The 17,229-nt window shown below is 40.0% G+C and overlaps 1 protein-coding gene across 1 annotated transcript in view; it reads left to right on the top strand.

The window, feature by feature from the left end:
* ARRDC4 (arrestin domain containing 4) overlaps nt 1–15,418 on the top strand; it is a 16,829-nt gene extending 1,411 nt beyond the window's left edge. The window contains exons 2-8 of the mRNA XM_042475853.1: nt 4,512–4,581; nt 5,620–5,767; nt 7,962–8,064; nt 8,820–9,076; nt 10,319–10,481; nt 11,013–11,167; nt 11,368–15,418. Of these exons, the coding sequence (XP_042331787.1) occupies nt 4,512–4,581; nt 5,620–5,767; nt 7,962–8,064; nt 8,820–9,076; nt 10,319–10,481; nt 11,013–11,167; nt 11,368–11,424 (953 nt within the window). The 3' untranslated portion in view covers nt 11,425–15,418. The remainder of the gene's footprint in view (nt 1–4,511; nt 4,582–5,619; nt 5,768–7,961; nt 8,065–8,819; nt 9,077–10,318; nt 10,482–11,012; nt 11,168–11,367) is intronic.
* Nucleotides 15,419–17,229: the final 1,811 nt, after the last annotated feature.

Raw genomic sequence — 17,229 nt, 5'->3', positions numbered from 1 at the left:
TTGCCCATAGAGAATCACTGGGGAACATTTGCCCATAGAGAATCACTGGGGAAGACTTGCCCATAGAGAATCACTGGGGAAGACTTGCCCATAGAGGATCACTGGGGAACATTTGCCCATAGAGAATCACTGGGGAACATTTGCCCATAGAGAATCACTGGGGAACATTTGCCCAGTGATCCTCTATGGGAAAGTATCCCCCAGTAATTCCCTATGGGCAAATGATCCCCAATGGTCCTCTGGGCAACTATTCCCCTATGTTTCCCTATGGGCAAGTAGTGTCCTTTCTTTTAGTACACCCCTTTTTTCTTCCTGTTCATTCTTCCCTTTTAAGATTAACAGCGAATTCCCCTTCTGTCAGCAGTGCATGCCTACGCAACAGAGAGAGAGAAAACCCATTACATAAGAGGAAGTATCCTAATGCAGAAAGATGCATCATCCATCATCATGAACATTCATATTCCATAAACTGTGTTGGTTTACTGCCTTACTTTCTAGTCCTAAGTCTCTGTAAGGGGGATTTGAAACAGTTTGAAACCATCCTTTCAAACACCATGGGCATTAAAAAGGCAGCCAAAGACAGAGACTATTTAAAGCATACATTAAAAGAGAAGACACCTATTTGAAATAGGGAGCAAGGCATTTGGGAGGGGAGGGCTGAAGTGGGAATGACTCCGGGGTATAACCGTTTTAAGGATCGGGGAGGAACTGCTTGAGATCAAGGTGGGGAAAGAGCTCCTTTCCAGCATTAAACAGGTGTTTTAAAAATTCATATCAAGGCAAATCAACTGTAAGGATGATTATGTAAGAGGCCAAAATAAGACCCAATTTAGAGCTGAAACAGTTTGAACAGATCTGGGAAAACAAAAAGAAAGGGGGGGGGGGGGAATAGGGAGTTTTGAGTCTGGGATTGACCTGTTCTTTGAGGAATTGGGGGATAAACCCCCTTGTCTGACATTGAAAGAAAGGTCTAGGGCAGTGGTTCTTAACCTTTGCTGCTCCTCTAGATGTTTGAGACTTCAACTCTCAGAATTCCTGAACAATGAGTGTCCTGACTGGGACGTCTGGGAATTGAAGCCCAAAACATCTGGAGGCCTAAAGGTTGAGAACCATTGGCCTAGGGTTCAGGGAGGATGGCAGGTCAATTAGCAAGGATTTGTATGGTGGAGGCTGGGGAAATTGGTGTGCTTTTATTTGTCGTCGTTGTTGTGTGACTTAGGACGACCCTAAGGCAGACCCATCATTGGGTTTTCTTGGCAAGTTTCTTCTGAGAAGGTTTGCCATTGCCATCCTCTGAGGCTGAGAGAGTATGACTGTGGGTCTCCATGGCCAAGCCAGGATTCAAACCCTTGTCTGCCAGTCAAGCCATTACGCCACACTGGCCCTGTGTGCTTTTAGTTGTTAACATGTGTTATTTACTAATCTTTGGTTTTATCCTTCAAAAGGTCCCCTGGAGCACTGTTAAAATAACCAGAAAGTTGTAAAGCATCTTGCATGGCCAGCCAGTGTCTTTTCTCAAAGGTCCTTTTGAAGTAGTTTTCCCAGGTGACTGTAACTTGAGTCAGGCTAAATACAAATAAACACACACACACACACCTCTGCGCGTTTGAGGTTATTCCAAAGCTGTGGCACAGTGAGGACAACAAGTTGTTTTGGGGTTATAAAAGGAGAAGGTCAGTAGAGAGAATGGGAAGAAGCAAACGGAGCCAGCTTGTACCAAAAGAAATGCTCATTTGTTCTTTTTTAATTGGTATAGGGATATCTTACGTCAAGGTTGACCTGGCTGTTACACAGTGCTCTGAAACAGCGTGTGCCGTGGCTGCTGAACACTTCCTTGGTGGCTCAGGATTGTGGGGCGGAGAGGCATTTCTTCTAGTTAGGGAAGCAGCCCAGGTTCAAGTGGGAGGAGGGCCAGGTTTCTTAGGCTGGAATTAGGAGAGATGTGACTTCAGGACTGGAGGAACATAGCACACTGCCTTCTAGTGAGTCATGCCTTTCGTTCTTCAAACCCAGTTTCATCAACACTGAGTAGCAGCTGCTCTTCAGAGTTTCACCCAGGAGTTTTTCCTGCCCCATCTCAAGATACTGAGAATTGAACTTGTCATCGTCTGCATGCAAAGGATGTCCACTATTGCTAAACTAAGGCCCTTCCCATGATGAGAAAGTAGGTCCAGAACACACTGCAGACATAGCCCTGGCTGAATGCTAGGGAATTTGGGGAACATTCAGTGAGCTCTGGTGCCACAATAAACTACCATTCCCAGGATTCCCTAGCACCGAGCCAGGGAAGTTAAAGCAGTCTAAAACTGGATTATTTCTGCAGTATGTTTTCGACCGTAGTTAACCAGCATTTGGAAAAGCCAGAGTTAACCCCTGGGATTTTTGATTGGTTCTAAGTAGAAATGCCTCTCTTGCATCCTGTAGTACTTACTCCTTCAAGCAGGTACATAACTGAAAGAAATTTGGCTGATGGTGTACATCTATGGCCCACATTTCCTGTGCCCTGGGTCAGCATGATGTGGCAACTGCAGAATGGCACATCCTGAACTTTCCTCCTGGTGCTTATTCTTAAGCATGATCTTAAATTATCTTGGGCATTATTCAGTTTCCTCTTTATGCTCCAGGGGAGGAGAGAATGTCATAGGAGGTTTAAATAACATCTACAGACTACCTGGTGCTCATGGGAGCTTGTGGTCCTTTTTCCCATTCCCACATCGCTGTATGCAGGAGTGCATTTGCTTTCCAGGCATGTACAGTTCCTGAAGATCATTGTACAGAAACATACTTGTTTCCCATGGTTAATTGTCTGGAAAAAATTTAGTCAACAAGTTTGACCTTAGTTTTATTAATACTGCGTCTGTTCCAGGTGTCATGCTAGGCAATTTTGGTTCATTGTGTTGCTAATTAAATGTACGAAACAGCCCCCAAAGGAATAGCCAGTTTAGTCTGTTGCAACAAAAGCACCATTATCCTGTGGCACCTTAAAGATTATTTAAGCCTATGTTTTCATGGGCTATAGGCCACTTGATGAGAATGAAGTAATATCTTATATATGTGTCTGTATATGTAGATGTGTATCGTGCAAACTTTTACAGGTTAGATTTTAAGCAGTGAGGTCTGAGGAAAAATAACTGGTATCTTTCTGGGCCAACTGTGGAATTGGGACTTGGGGGACACTATTATGCAGTAGTTCTGCTATTTCGTGGAGGGGGCAAACTCAGAAGGTGGCGCTGGGGGATTCATGTTTGATTCTCTGGCCCTTGGACTGTGGGCTCTCTCAGGGTTCTGTTTTGTCCCCATGCTGTTTAACATCTACATGAAATAGCTGGGAGAGGTCAGAGTTTTGGGGTGCGGCATCACCGATGACCCCCAACCTACTTCTCCTTTCCATCTGATTCTGGTACAGAAGCCATGCCTGTTGTCAGTAATGGGCTGGATGAGGACACAGAGATTGTGACTTAATCCAGACAAGACAGAGGTGCTCCTGGTCAATCAAAAGGTAGATCAGGGAATAGGAACCCTGCCTGTGCTAGACTGGGTTACAGGTTTCAGCAGTGGCCCGGAGTGCATTTGCAGAGGAAAAAACTAGTGCTTCCACTGCACCCATTCATAGAGATGCCAGATCTGGTTATGGTGACACATGCCTTAATTACATCCCGTTTGGACAACTGTAACACACTCTACATGGGGCTTCCTTTGGAAAATGTACGGAAACTTCAGTGGGTCCAGAATGTGGTGGCCAGAATGCTGATAGGGGTCAGTTATAGGGGCCATATAGCTTCCCTTATTAAAGTCACTTTACTGGCTACTGGTTCATTTCTGGGGACAATTCAGAGTGCTGGTCATGGCCTATTAAAGCAGTTAGGTCCAGATTGTCTGAAGGACTGTCTCTCTCTTTATGAACCAGCCAGAATTGTAAGATCTACAGGGGAGGGTTTTCTCAGTCCCACCACCATCCCAGGCTCACTTGGTGAGGACATAAGAGGGAGTCTTCTCTGTGGCTTCTCCCACCCTTTGCAACTGCTTTTAATGAGAGGCTAGGCTGACTTGCTCTCCTTCCTTGAGCAGACAAATATTTTTTCTGTATAAGTACACTTTTAATGAGTAATGGCTTGCAGGGAGGCTTAGGGAGGGGAGGGTGCTTTATTTTTGTGTAAATTTGTGTATACTTTTGTTTTCAAACATACTAATTTAATGCAATGTTTTTAATTGTGTTAAAATTATATTGTTTTAGCTTATTTTGTGAGCCACCTTGGCTCGTAATTCAGGAGAAAGGCAGCATATTAAAAAAATGAAATTAAATAAGTGAATCTCCTTGCAAACCCCTTCAGTTCTTAGAAATTATGCTGTTTCCAACCAGATCTACCTGCATGAGGTACTACTTCTTGGCCTTAGGACAAAAAAAGGAGCCCTCTCCAAGGCATAATAGATGAGTTTTGATTTCATAGTTTTTATAGTTGCTGGGATTTTTGAGCTGACTGTTTTAAAAACAGATTTTCTTTTTTCCTTAGATGATGAGGGCTTAGTCCTTTTAGAACCTGGAAAACATGAATTCCCCTTCAGCTTTCAACTTCCCGAGCAGTAAGTAATACAGCATAACTTGAAATACAGACCAGAAGTGTTTTGGATTTTAGGTTTTGTTTATTTTGGATTTTGGAATATTTGCATATACATAATGAGATACCTTGGAGATGGGGCCCAAGTCTAAACATGAAATTCATTTATGTTTTGTATACACCTTATACACACAGCCTGTTTAACAACAATGACGGTGGTGGTGGTGATGCTGACAGTGGTATAAGCAGTCAGCTTTATAGTCATGGCTCTGTAGAATATTTGGCACAGTTACATAGGAAGCCAATTGACTGCTAACCATACTGCAAACTGTCTTAAATACTGAATTAGTTATAATGTTCCTCAGGATACTGGCAGTTAGGAAAGACTATTTTAAATAGCTGCATTTGCTGAATTTACCTATTTGTTTTTGACATACAAAGCCTTAAAAGCCATGGGGACAAGATAATTAAGAAAACACCTTCAGTTATGTATGCCCAGTCAACCACAGTGATCTTCCGTGGAGGCTTTTCCAGTTGTTATACTACCACTCCACTACTCCCTACAGTTGGACATGACTCGACCACTGGAATGCTGTGTGGCAACAAGTGGGCCTTTTCAGTAGTAGCTCCCAACCTTTGGAGTTCTCTTCCCTGAGATACTAAAAAAGAGAAACAGTGGTCATGTTCAGATAATTACTGAAAACCTTTTTGTTTACACTTTTACCGCTCCCTTTTTGTAGTTGAACATAAAATGTCAAAAAGTGCGTAATGAATGAAGGAATCAGGCAACACCTTTGAGAGGAACTGATTTATTTTAGCCTGAGCTTTCATGGATAGCAGTCTTAATTCATCTGCACCAGTAGAGTTAGAAGTATCCCCACAGCAGTGTATTTCTTTGCTTTCATCTGAAACAGACAAGCACAGCTATGTCTTTGCAAACAACTGAATGTTTTCATTTTCAAAATTGTTTTCATAAGCATTTCATATATAATTTTAATGTGAACTACTTCAAGCAGCATACATATCAGACATAACTCTGGGAATGTCTTTATCTCATCTTCAGACCATTGGCAACCTCCTTCACAGGAAAGTATGGCAGCATCCAGTACTTTGTGAAAGCAATTCTGGAAAGGCCGTTGGCACCCAGTCAGATTGTCCAGAGGGAGTTTCAGGTTATCAGCCACATTGATGTGAATTCACCAGTTTTATTGGTAAGAGCAGCACTCTGTATGCGGCTATTCACATATGATTCACATGTGGTCATTCTCCATCATATTGCAAGCTTGCAATAGTCTAGTCTGTCTCTTTGCTTGCTTTTCAATGCTTGGACACTCTCTTAAGCTTTGGTTAGAAATACATAGATTCAGAAAGTGTACATTTCAAATTCATGTGGTGGGGAGAATTACGCCATTGAGTCCATCATTGGCACAGCTGCTCTGCCAGAAACTGGAGCAAGATTGACATGCATTGGGACTTAAATAATAGTGCAGCTGAAAAATATTTACTTCATCAGAGTACATTTACAGGACTGCAGAACCGTAGGCCCCTCTAATAATAATAGGCTATGAAATAGTAATTATAATGAACTATGCATCGCTTCTAGCATTTGATTTAAGCTCTGGTCATTATGTTATGTTTAATTCAATAAATAAAAATAAGTAAATGTTACACATGTTTCCATTGTGAACATTCCAGCATTAAGTGCATAGATACAGCTCCCTCAGGGTGCACCTACACTGTAGCAATAATGCAGCCTGATACCACTTTAACTGCTGTAGCTCCATCCTATGGAATCCTGGGTCTTTAGCCTTCTCTTCCGAAGAGTGCTGGCACTGCACCAAACTACATGTCCCAGAATTCTGTAGGACGGAGCCATAGCAGTTAAAGTGGTGTCAAACTGCATTATTTCTACAGTGTAGATGCACCACAAGATATTTTTACTTATATTCTTATGAGGAGTTTGCTTACATGAAGTAATTGAACTTTGAATGATTAATAAAATGTTTTAGAAAATAGGATAAATGTACAATAATTATTAGAATGCTACAATTGAAGAGTAAAACCTATTCAGGAAGAACAGATGTGGCAGAAGAGGAGAGAGAGTGGCAGAAAAAGGGAAGGGGTTGCATTAAAAGTCAAAGACAAATTCACATGTACAGAAATCCATGAGAGTGAACAGAGTGGGCCAATTGAAAGCAAAAATAAGTGGAGAAATAAATAAATGGAACATTGTGGTAGATATTTACTATAAGCCACCAAATCAGAGAAAGTATTTTATTTGTGCCTGCCAGCCACAACTTTCTCCCTTTTCCTTGGATACTCTGTTCAGACCAGCAGCCAGTGGCTTGGAGGCCAATTCTTGTCCACTTTGAGTAACATTGCTTTAGACAATGTCAGCTGTTGCTGCTGTGAAAGCGATTGCAAATACAGCTCATTGTTTCCTGTGTTTCTGGTTTGTAATAAGAAATTATTGTGTCCTTGCTAAGATGCCTTTCACTTCATATTAACTTGCATGTTTGTTTTCTTAAGTAAACCAATTAGGGCTTAGTACAGGAAATGTGAATTTTGCCTCAAACGAATGTCCTAACTCTTGTATTTTTCATTTTGTCTATATTAATTTAACATATTAGTTTAATTGGTGTTCTGAACTGTAATTGTTTTAGCTCTAGAAAAAAGCTTTTCCAAAACAAAACAAAAACCCTTCTTTGTCTGAATGAAAGGCTTACATGGTATTTTTTGTTTCTCTAAACTAACATTATACCTTTCCCATACTATTATGAAATGGTAATATAAACAGTGCAGTGGAAACTGCTTCCTAAGAGAATGTACTCTGGGCAAAGGGCCATATGCAGTGTCCTCCCACACAGGAGCTTTTTGGTCTTCTCTTTTTGGCTGCAAGCCATTCAAAAGCTGTCCATAGACCTTTCAGTTCCAGCTGATAATTCATGGGATAAAAGGGGGGACAGTTGCTGGTAGGGAAAACTAGCACAATACTGTTTGGATCCCAAAAAAGAGAAGAAAAAACATGCATGGAGGTTTGCTTAAAGAATGATAATTTGCAGTGCAAATTAAACTTGTATATATGCTATATGTATAGAATCAGTTATTGTAGTCAAACTTGTAGCAGTAACACTGAAATAAATGCATGCAAAAGTGGTAGTGAAGCCAGAGCACAAACCTGATTCTGGATCCATTTGTAGATCGGATCTGAGGTGATAGAATTGGCCAAGGGCCTGTTTTTTTTCCCTCCCTTGCCTTGGCATGGATGCTACCAAAGCTAATTTGCTATTCTGAGCCCCATTTTAACCAACAATTGATACACAGGTCATAGAAGGTGAATTACTCATGCTTTAATTTAGAAAATTGCTGTTCTTTTTCTTGACTTTTTTATTTTTATCTTTGCAGACCCCTGCAAGGCAATGCCAGGAAAAGATGGTTGGATGCTGGTTCTTCACTTCGGGACCAGTTTCTTTGAGTGCCAAAATTGAGAGGAAGGGATATTGTAATGGTAAGTGTGCCTTAATTAGTTTTTAAAAAAATATATTCAGAAACTAGATATTGCCCAATTTCTCTATTGTGCCATTATAATGGGAAAGCAAGGATGGAAGATTTGGAGGGGGAGATTTGCAAAGAGGAGTGCATAGCTCTTTGTACATGGCACTGATTTTACTCACAGAATCGTGCACTTGGAAGGGATCATCAAGGGCCATATCCCTCTGGAATATACAATTAAAATACTTCCAGAAGATGCACATCCAACCTCTGTTTAAAGATGCTGAAAGAAAGAGTGTCCATCACCCTACGAGGCAATCTGTTCATTGACAAAGAACTCTTACACTGAAGAGGCTCTTCATAATGTTAGGTGAAATCTCTTCTCTTGCAATTTCAATCAGTTGATTCATGTTGGTCTTACTTCTTTTTTTATATTTACTTACATTTTCTGAGCATTGTTGAAGGAAATTATTTATATGATGGGTTGAAGAATAGCAAAGAACCTCTCCTTCCTTTCTGATAATTTAACCCTGCAGATATCGTCCGTCACCCTGTTTTATTCATCCATTCATTGCATTTCATCTTATCTCAGCAGCGACATATACATTTACTATATGCAAAAACATGGTTAGTTGAAAAGAAAACCAAATGAAACTACTGAATTGTTCCAAGAGAAATGTTTTCTGTCCCATAGTGGGTGAACTTTGACATTTACAGCATAGTGTTTATTAGCATACTGATTCCCTCCTTCTTGATGTATTTGATTTTTAGGTGAAGCCATCCCAATTTATGCAGAAATTGAGAATTGCTCCTCTCGTTTAATTGTTCCAAAAGCTGCCATTTTCCAAACACAGACTTACCTTGCTAGTGGAAAAACAAAAACTTTTCGTCAGATGGTTGCTAATGTGCGAGGAAATCATGTTGCATCTGGCAGTACAGATACTTGGAATGGGAAAACTCTGAAAATTCCACCTGTCACCCCTTCTATCCTTGACTGCTGCATCATCAGAGTTGACTATTCCTTAGCTGTGAGTATGGCTTTTCACCATTCAACACATATAGCAACACGTTGTCTGAGAAGTTCTGGCAGCATTCTGGTCATTGTTGAGGTTAGGGCTGTGCCCTCACACTGATGGGCTTTTAAGCAATGCAGACATTGGGAGCTGCCTCTGCAAGTAGATATGGAATGCTCTGTTGTGTAAATGTGTAAAGAGTACAGTTAGTGTACTATCAAAATACTATTAAACTTTTGTACCTAACTCAAAGGAAGTTGTTTAATTTCCTGATGACCAAGTACCTGTCATCAGTAATGGACAAACAAATTGATGCTTAATCCTTCAAGACAGAAGTGCTGCTGGCCAATGGAAAGACAGATCAGGGGATAATAGTTAAGCTTGGAGTGGATGAGGTTATGTTCCCTCTAGACTCTAGATACACAACGTCTTAGACTAGGTGCATTTAGCTTGGAAGCTAAGGTCGCTGATGGTCATGATTGCATTTGCACAGTTAAAGCTGTAAGCTATCTTAAGTCCTAGGGCTGGGTAAAGGACATGGCATAAATAATTATAACAACAATAATAACCCAACTACCACTACTACTGGTGTAAGCAGACATTAAGTCAGCATAATTTCCCAACAGGATTCTGGCCACTTAATGATGCTTCTCTAAATTCTTGATATTGCTTAGTCTTGGTAGTCTTCAGAGCACAAGGCAATGCAACTTTGTTCAGGGGAAAGTGTACCAAGTTATGAGGAAGCTAATAAACCAAGCCCAGATTCTTCTTCATACCTCATAATTATTCATATTCATGGGTCTGTATATTAAATGGTTCTTGACTGGAATGAAAGTGGATGAAGAGTCCAGAGTAGATTGGTGGAACAGTGTAAAATTACTTGCGATTTATCAAGTTTAATTTACCAAAGTTTGAAATTAAAGGTAAAAATGTGAGCGAAAGGAGCATCTCTGAAACAGGCTAATAGGACTCAAACATTTGGAAAAGGAAGTACTCTTATTTTATTTATATTTCACCTTTCTCTTTGCAGTCGATCCAAGGAGGTTTACAACAATGTACAAAGTTCAGATAAAACCTTACACAGAAGCTTAAAAAGAGTGAAACAATTTTATTAAATAGTACATAATTAAGGGAATCTTGGGCACATTTAAAACATAATTAAAAAGATAAAAAGCACTGAAAACATCTTCTTGCTACTTGATGTAGTGGTGACTGTCCTCCTTTTGACAAATTCTCTGAAATTTTATCTCGTCACAGGTCTACATTCACATTCCTGGTGCTAAAAAGCTGATGCTTGAACTGCCTCTGGTCATTGGCACAATTCCATGTACTGCATTTTCCAGCCGAAACTCCAGCCTCGTCAGCCAGTTCAGTGTGGATATGAGCTGGCTGGCGCTGACAATGCCAGAACATCCTGAAGGTACAGTTGTGGGTTTTGTTTTAATTTATTATGCACTTTTTATAGCAGGAACAGGTAGATCGAATTTTGCAAATCTCTAAAGCTCTCATAAAATGAAAGCCATTATAGTGAGTAAATTTTTGGACTTGGAGAGCACTGAGACATTCTTTCAGTAGCCTTAGGCCAAGGATGAGGAACTTGCAGCCCACCAGTCATATGTAGCCCTCAAAGTCTGTTTTGGGGATCTCTAGGGCTCCCCAGCATCACTCCAATTATTTTAGACCCAAAAGCCACATACATCCTTTCAGGAGGGGTTGTTGTTAAATGCCCTCAAGTCTATTCCAGTGCCTGACAACTCCATTAAGAAAAGCTACACTTTGAGATGAGTGCCTCTTACAGGGTGTGTCTTGTATAGTAAAACGTTTATTTCAGGGCATCATTAATCATAATTACAGTGCAAGAACAGATTTATGTGCCAGAAAAAAAATAATGCTAACAAAGTAGTAGCTGAACTGACTTGGCTAATATGTGTGTATGTTGTTTGTCTTCTAGCCCCACCCAATTATGCTGATATAGTATCAGAAGAAGAATTTTCAAGACATGTTACTGCGTATCCACCCGCAGTTGACTGTGATGAGCAGCTGTGTTGTCCTATGTTTGCCTACATACAAGAATTCCGGTTTCAGCCCCCTCCACTCTATTCAGAGGTAAATTAAGGTCCTTCAGTGCAGAAAAGTTCTGTGATCCAAGTTAAGGGATGATAATTTAGAAATGATACGGTGAGGGGACCTCTCCTCTACCTGGTCCCTGAGCAGTTGCTGTTTCAATGCAAGTTTAAAATCTACCCCAAAAAAACATGCATGCTTTTCAGAATCTTAAGCCGTAAATGTATTTGTTTTCTCTACAGATTGATCCACATCCTACTGAGGTAGAAGACAATCAGCCAGTTTCAATCATGTCTTAAGGATTGGTTTGAAGTTACTGCATCTTCATCATATGGAATATCTTGGTTTTGGTTTTCTACACCCTCTGCTTGTAATGCTTTTTAAGAAGCAATGTTCTTACATGCAGCCAGGTATCAAGGCACCTGAGGTCTCAGATACAGATACCTTGTGCCTCTTTGTGGAGCAAGGAGAAGTAAAGGAAAGCCTTGTGATTTTGCTTACACGGAAGAGGCTGTGCAAACAGTTATTGGATGAAGTAGACCCACATATACTTGGAACAGATGGAATATATTTGGGGTAAAAGAAGACATAGAAGTTGCTGCACAGAGTAAACAGGGGGAAAGTCTTGTTGTGGATGTTTCAAAGAAATGAAAACAAGTAGATTCAGAAGAGCTGTATTGAGCAGATTAAACACTTTTATTTGTATGATTCAAATCCTCCCCTGATTACTAAGGGCCTCTTCAACTTGACAGTTTCAGTATCTGCACAAGGATGTCTGAGAGCCTTAGTCTGTTGGGAAAAAATGCCCATCTGACATCCAATCAAATGCTCCCATTAAACTTCACACTGATTTTGAATGGAAGATGTGGAAGATACCGTGTATCATGTGATGAAGAAGCAAGCATTTGTTGTTAGAAGTGGAAAGAATGTCACATTATGTTGGAGCGTCTGTGTACATGGGCTTTTTCTTCTGGTTTTTTGTTTGTTTGTTACTATTTATTTAAAGAGGGTGAATGGAGTAGCTTCTCTATAGCTCTGCTGGCTTTTAGTTTTTGTTTATTCATTTGTTGGTTGCGTCTGCAGCAATGGGGCGTAATGTAAGGCATAGAGGGCAGCCAAACACTCCACCAATGTGTAATTTCAGCAACTTGAGCCACTACCACTAGAATATCTGCAGTCATTACTTATCGACTGAAGGTAACACTGCTTTAACACTGTATTGGAATGTGTGTACAGAACTGTGAAAGAAGTAGTCCTCATTGCCAACATGCAGTTGATATATTTCAAACCCTTAATTTACAAAAGGAAAAGGCCTACTTCTTTTAGATGTGGGAGCCGAGACCAAAAAACGATTCCATAGAATTTGTCTCTTAAATTAATGCAAAATAAACAAAGAACCCTCTGGCACCTTAAAGACAAATTTATCATAGCATGAGGATGATAGTATCATCAGCTATAGTGAAGTATGCTTCACCTGGTGCAGGATCCCATTATCTAAGATAGAACTGGGACTGCAATGTGTATTTGTAGTCCTGCTTCATGCATCTAATGATGTCTGCTATACTTCATGAAAGTTCATGCTGCAATATGTTAATGTTTTGATGCGACACAGCAGTCCCTTTGGGGAACTGAAATGAATATGCTTTGAGTATCCTGGCTCATTTACCAGGGCATTGTTATTTGCTATCCCTCTAGTCTTAAGGATTGACTTAAATTCTGTTATAGTGCAATATAATTTGATTATTCCTCAGGTCATATGGAATGTTGAACTTCGATGTTAAGCTCTCAAACAGATCCTTGTATTCGTGTATACAAGCTCATATCACATGCAATATGATTTGCACTGGGAAGCCTCTGTTGATGGACCATTTAAATATTTAATCTATGCATAAGTCAAAACAATTGGTTGGAAAGCAAAATACTGTTCTTAGGGTATGCATGCATTGGCATGATGCTAGCACTTTCTCTTTCTTCAGGTCACTCCTTTTTTTAAAAAAAGCACTCCTCAAAGCCCTTTTCTCTAAAACCTTTTGGCACAACCCTCTGCTTTTGCCCTGTTGTATAAGTAAGCCTCAGGTCAAGCCACTGAAAGAATACATATAATCTTCTGTATATTCCTGCCTCCTCCTACTCTGTTGTGCCTCCTGTATCAAATTATAGACTGTAAGTCCTTTGGTCAGGGACATCTTTTATATGGCAAGGCGTCACACACATTGCTAGCATATATGAATAGTGGGTTAATTATGTATATAGGCAAATGTTAGGCAAACTGATTGCTCAGATTTGGGGAAAGCTGTCTTCTGTCAGCGGAGTCTTTCTGTCTGTCACAGACAGATACTGGCTTCAGTCCAATCAATAGTACTTTTTAATTTCAGCAGGTTCTTGAGGCTCTGAAGATGGCTTGCAGTTTTTAAGTCCTTACATTGAAAACAGGGCTGTGTACTCAGGGATAGGCCTTGTTGCTTTTAGTGAGACTCACAGTTAAGTAGGTATGGGATTGCAGCCTTGATTATTGTTCTTCCCAGCGAGAAGGCCCTTTGGCTAGTGATGGCATTGCTAGCTTTCTACTTAGAAGGGATAAAGTACAAAATTGTGATGCTTGTGTTCAGAAATGTGAGTGAACTGATAACAAGTGTGATCTCTTATGCAGGACAGCCATATATTCCGTGGAGCTCTGGAAAACATGGAGAAAAAGTAGGTTAGAAGTATTTATTTGTAAGGGCATGTGTCTGCAAAATGATCCTTCCCATGGACAGGGTAGAAGTCTCATCTGTACAGGGCAGATGCTCATTTGCCTTTCATAAGCAAAGAAATTCTGATCTCTCGGTAGAGCTGGATCTTAGCCAAAATCATAGCTGCAAGCTGGATTTCTACCAACACTTTGTGTAATGTCTATCCAAGACCATGTCTGTGTTGCATGTTACTCCATCCCATGAACATGGAAATGGAAGAATGTTATGGAGGGAAGGACTCCTAAATAAACAGTGATGTCTACTTGAGAAATTAATTGGCACTAAAATGGAGGTGGGCCTTTCTCATTTTTAAGACCAAGTGCAGTGTTTCACATGGAACATCTAGGATGTTTAGATGTCAGACATGGCATGTGACCTCTTTTTGTGAAAGGATCACAAAATGCTTATCTCCAGAGATGTGTAATCTTTTTGAAAGGTACGCAAGCACTTCCACCTCTTGCAAGAAGCTCTCTAAGTGAGATCTGGGATATCTAGTGTCAGGAGTAGAGACCAAGTTTAGTCGTGGTTGAAACAGTGTCTGGATGCAGCATTTTCACCTTCATAGAAGTAGCTGATATTATGGGAGGAGGCAAAGAATACATTTAAGATGACTCCCTTCAATGTAGCTGCTCATAATCAAACTTGCTTCTGTCTGGATTGTGTTTGTGGACATGCTAGTATGCCAGAATGTTGTAAATTTGCTTCTAGGTAAGCTTAGTTGTTAATAAGAGACTTGGAAATACAGTATCTGAATTGTCTTGCTTGTCTAAATGGGGAAAGAAAGTGCACTTAAACTACTGGCATATGCCCCATTTGCTTTTTTAAAGGGGTCTCTGGAAGAGAAAACAATTCAACCAAAATCACATTGCAGCTTATTCTGAGAAATACTGTTGTCTTAAAACCAAATCCTTAGTGGTATCACCAATGCCTTTAAAAGAAGAAGAAAGAAATGGGAGGCCTATAAAATGTAATAATATTGCAAGAGTAGCGTTGGAAGGGGAAAACACTCTCTTTATTGGCTCCTTTTAATTACTTGAATAGCAATAACGTGGCTGTATAATATGCATGTCTTAGAGTACTAAAACCATGATAACGTTAGGTGCTTACAATGACAGACTTTAATACCAATAAGAGCTGGCTGTTGGTATCATTGTGGTCATGCAACAGAAGAATATGTATCAGTGCAAATAATCAAGATGCTGTTCTTCTGTTTTTAATCTTGGGATCACTTTCTGGGTTACTTGCAAATAAACCGTGGCCTTAGATTGTTCATGAAAAGAATTCCTCAGAAGCATGCTCTCTTTCTAAGGGACTGGTTTGAAACTGAAAAGGCAAAGTCCTGCCTCTTAACATTTAAGAGATTTTTTTTTTCTCCTAATGATAGATATATATCTATTGCACAAGTTTGGATTTAATAATGCAGGGGATTGTGTTTTCTCAGCTACTGTAAAACAGTTTAAAAACCAAGCAAATATGGGAAATGATTGTATTTTGTATTAATGTATGAACCCCGTGGGTTCTGGGTGTGTGTGTTTTTTTTAATAAAAACAAATAACAAGTGCTTACCGAGTTAATTCAGTCATTTGATCATCATTCTTTATTGGCTTTCTTTCTATTTTGGTTGTGTAGCTATAATTTTAAAATATATATATATATATTTGTAGTGAAGTGAACCTTAGTCCTTGGGAGCGTCTGCGATGCTAGAGGGGTTCCTGGTTTTGGTGAAGCAGACTTAGAAAATCGCCCTCAAAGAGACTTCCCAAAGAGTCTTACTTGGCCTCATTGGGTCACCTGAGACAGACTTTAATTAAGCTTACTGACTTTTCCATTTCTATTTTGCCTTCTGTATTTTATGCTGCTTATAATATTTTGCTGTTGTAACTTATTTTCCATCTGTTTGGTTGAGTATTTTTTAATGTAATAAACCACTTTCATAACTTGATGGACGAGCAGAAGGATAAAATTGTAAAGAAAGTGGGCATGAAGGTCTTCCCACCCTCATCAACAGAATAGAAATTGTACCACACAAGAGCTAAATTCTATGCACTGCAGTGTGGCTTGGGCAAGAAAAGGACCAAATAGGTGCTGCCCAGTGGTCTGCATTGCACCAAGATGTGTATTTTTAGGATTGGACTGTAATCAAAATGCATTAAATGGTTGGCTCGATAGAAAGGGAACTACTGTAAAATATCAATTTCTCCCTCTAGAATTCTTTGTTAACTTGCTTGTCATTTGCCTCATTCAGACTATAATTGTGATGATGCTATCCTGGATCTCTAGGACAATTGGGTGCTTCTGCCAGAGTTTACTACTTCCACTGGAACCAGCATAAACCACCACCACCACATACATTTCTACCCATCTTCTGTAAAAACCTGATCCCAGCACATTAGAAAAGGACCCAGGAGCAGATTTTTAGGGTGCATAAGGAGCTGGGGAAGGGAGAACAGGACAAGTGCTAGTCCTTGATAGCTTAAGATAATATTTTGATCGGTAGTCAAAAGTTGGCTTTTCCATGCAAGAAAACGAGCCAAGACTGTGCCATATACAGTGCTTAGAGAAACTGGTTGCTTTCCATTCTGGTGGGCGAGGAAACAGATGGGCAAGTATCCACTTTTGCATCTTGAGGATCTCAGTCCCTTTACTACATCATAACCTGCTCCATATTGCATGAGTTGGAGAGAAGCATCTTTGAACAGTGCAAGCATAAGTATGCAAATATATATAACTATTCTGTATTTACTTCCCATGGTTCAGTGAGCCTCAGTAAGGAATATGTCCTGATTTTATTTATTTTATATGTAGTGCTATGAGGCCAATATAACAGTAGCGCGAAATCCATAAGTCAATAGTGGCTGTGGGATGTTGACAAAGTACAACCACAGTTAAAAGTTACCCAAGCGGACCTTGTATAGTGCAGTTGAATGGTCAGACCATTTGGGGAATGGGCACAGCTCAGTGGCAGACTGTATTCTTTGCTTATAAAAGTGTTCCCCTTTCAGTCCCTGGCATTTCCTAGTCAGGCTGGGAATAATGTCCAAGATGTCTTGAAAGTTACTGAGCATCCTTCACCACAGTTGCTTTCTCCAGACGTTTCAAATTTAAATTTCCATGATGGATGGTTCAGTTTGGGGAAAATGGGAGTTGTATTCACCGAGGCTGGAGTGGATAATACCAAGATGAGATAAAAACATTGGTCTTGGTGGTAGCATAACCTCTGGTATTCAGGACATCAGAACCCTATCCCACATCGTAAATTGATTTAGAGTTGTTTTCCTGAACTTACCCTCTAAAGCTGTTCCAAGAATGTCTTGATGCACTTTTAAAAATGAACTGAGGTGGGCAAAAATGCAGACATCTATTTACCTAAAC

The sequence above is a fragment of the Sceloporus undulatus genome, chromosome 6 (genome assembly GCF_019175285.1).
Source record: "Sceloporus undulatus isolate JIND9_A2432 ecotype Alabama chromosome 6, SceUnd_v1.1, whole genome shotgun sequence".
Lineage (NCBI taxonomy): Eukaryota > Metazoa > Chordata > Lepidosauria > Squamata > Phrynosomatidae > Sceloporus > Sceloporus undulatus.
This window is presented reverse-complemented; position numbering and strand designations above follow the sequence as displayed.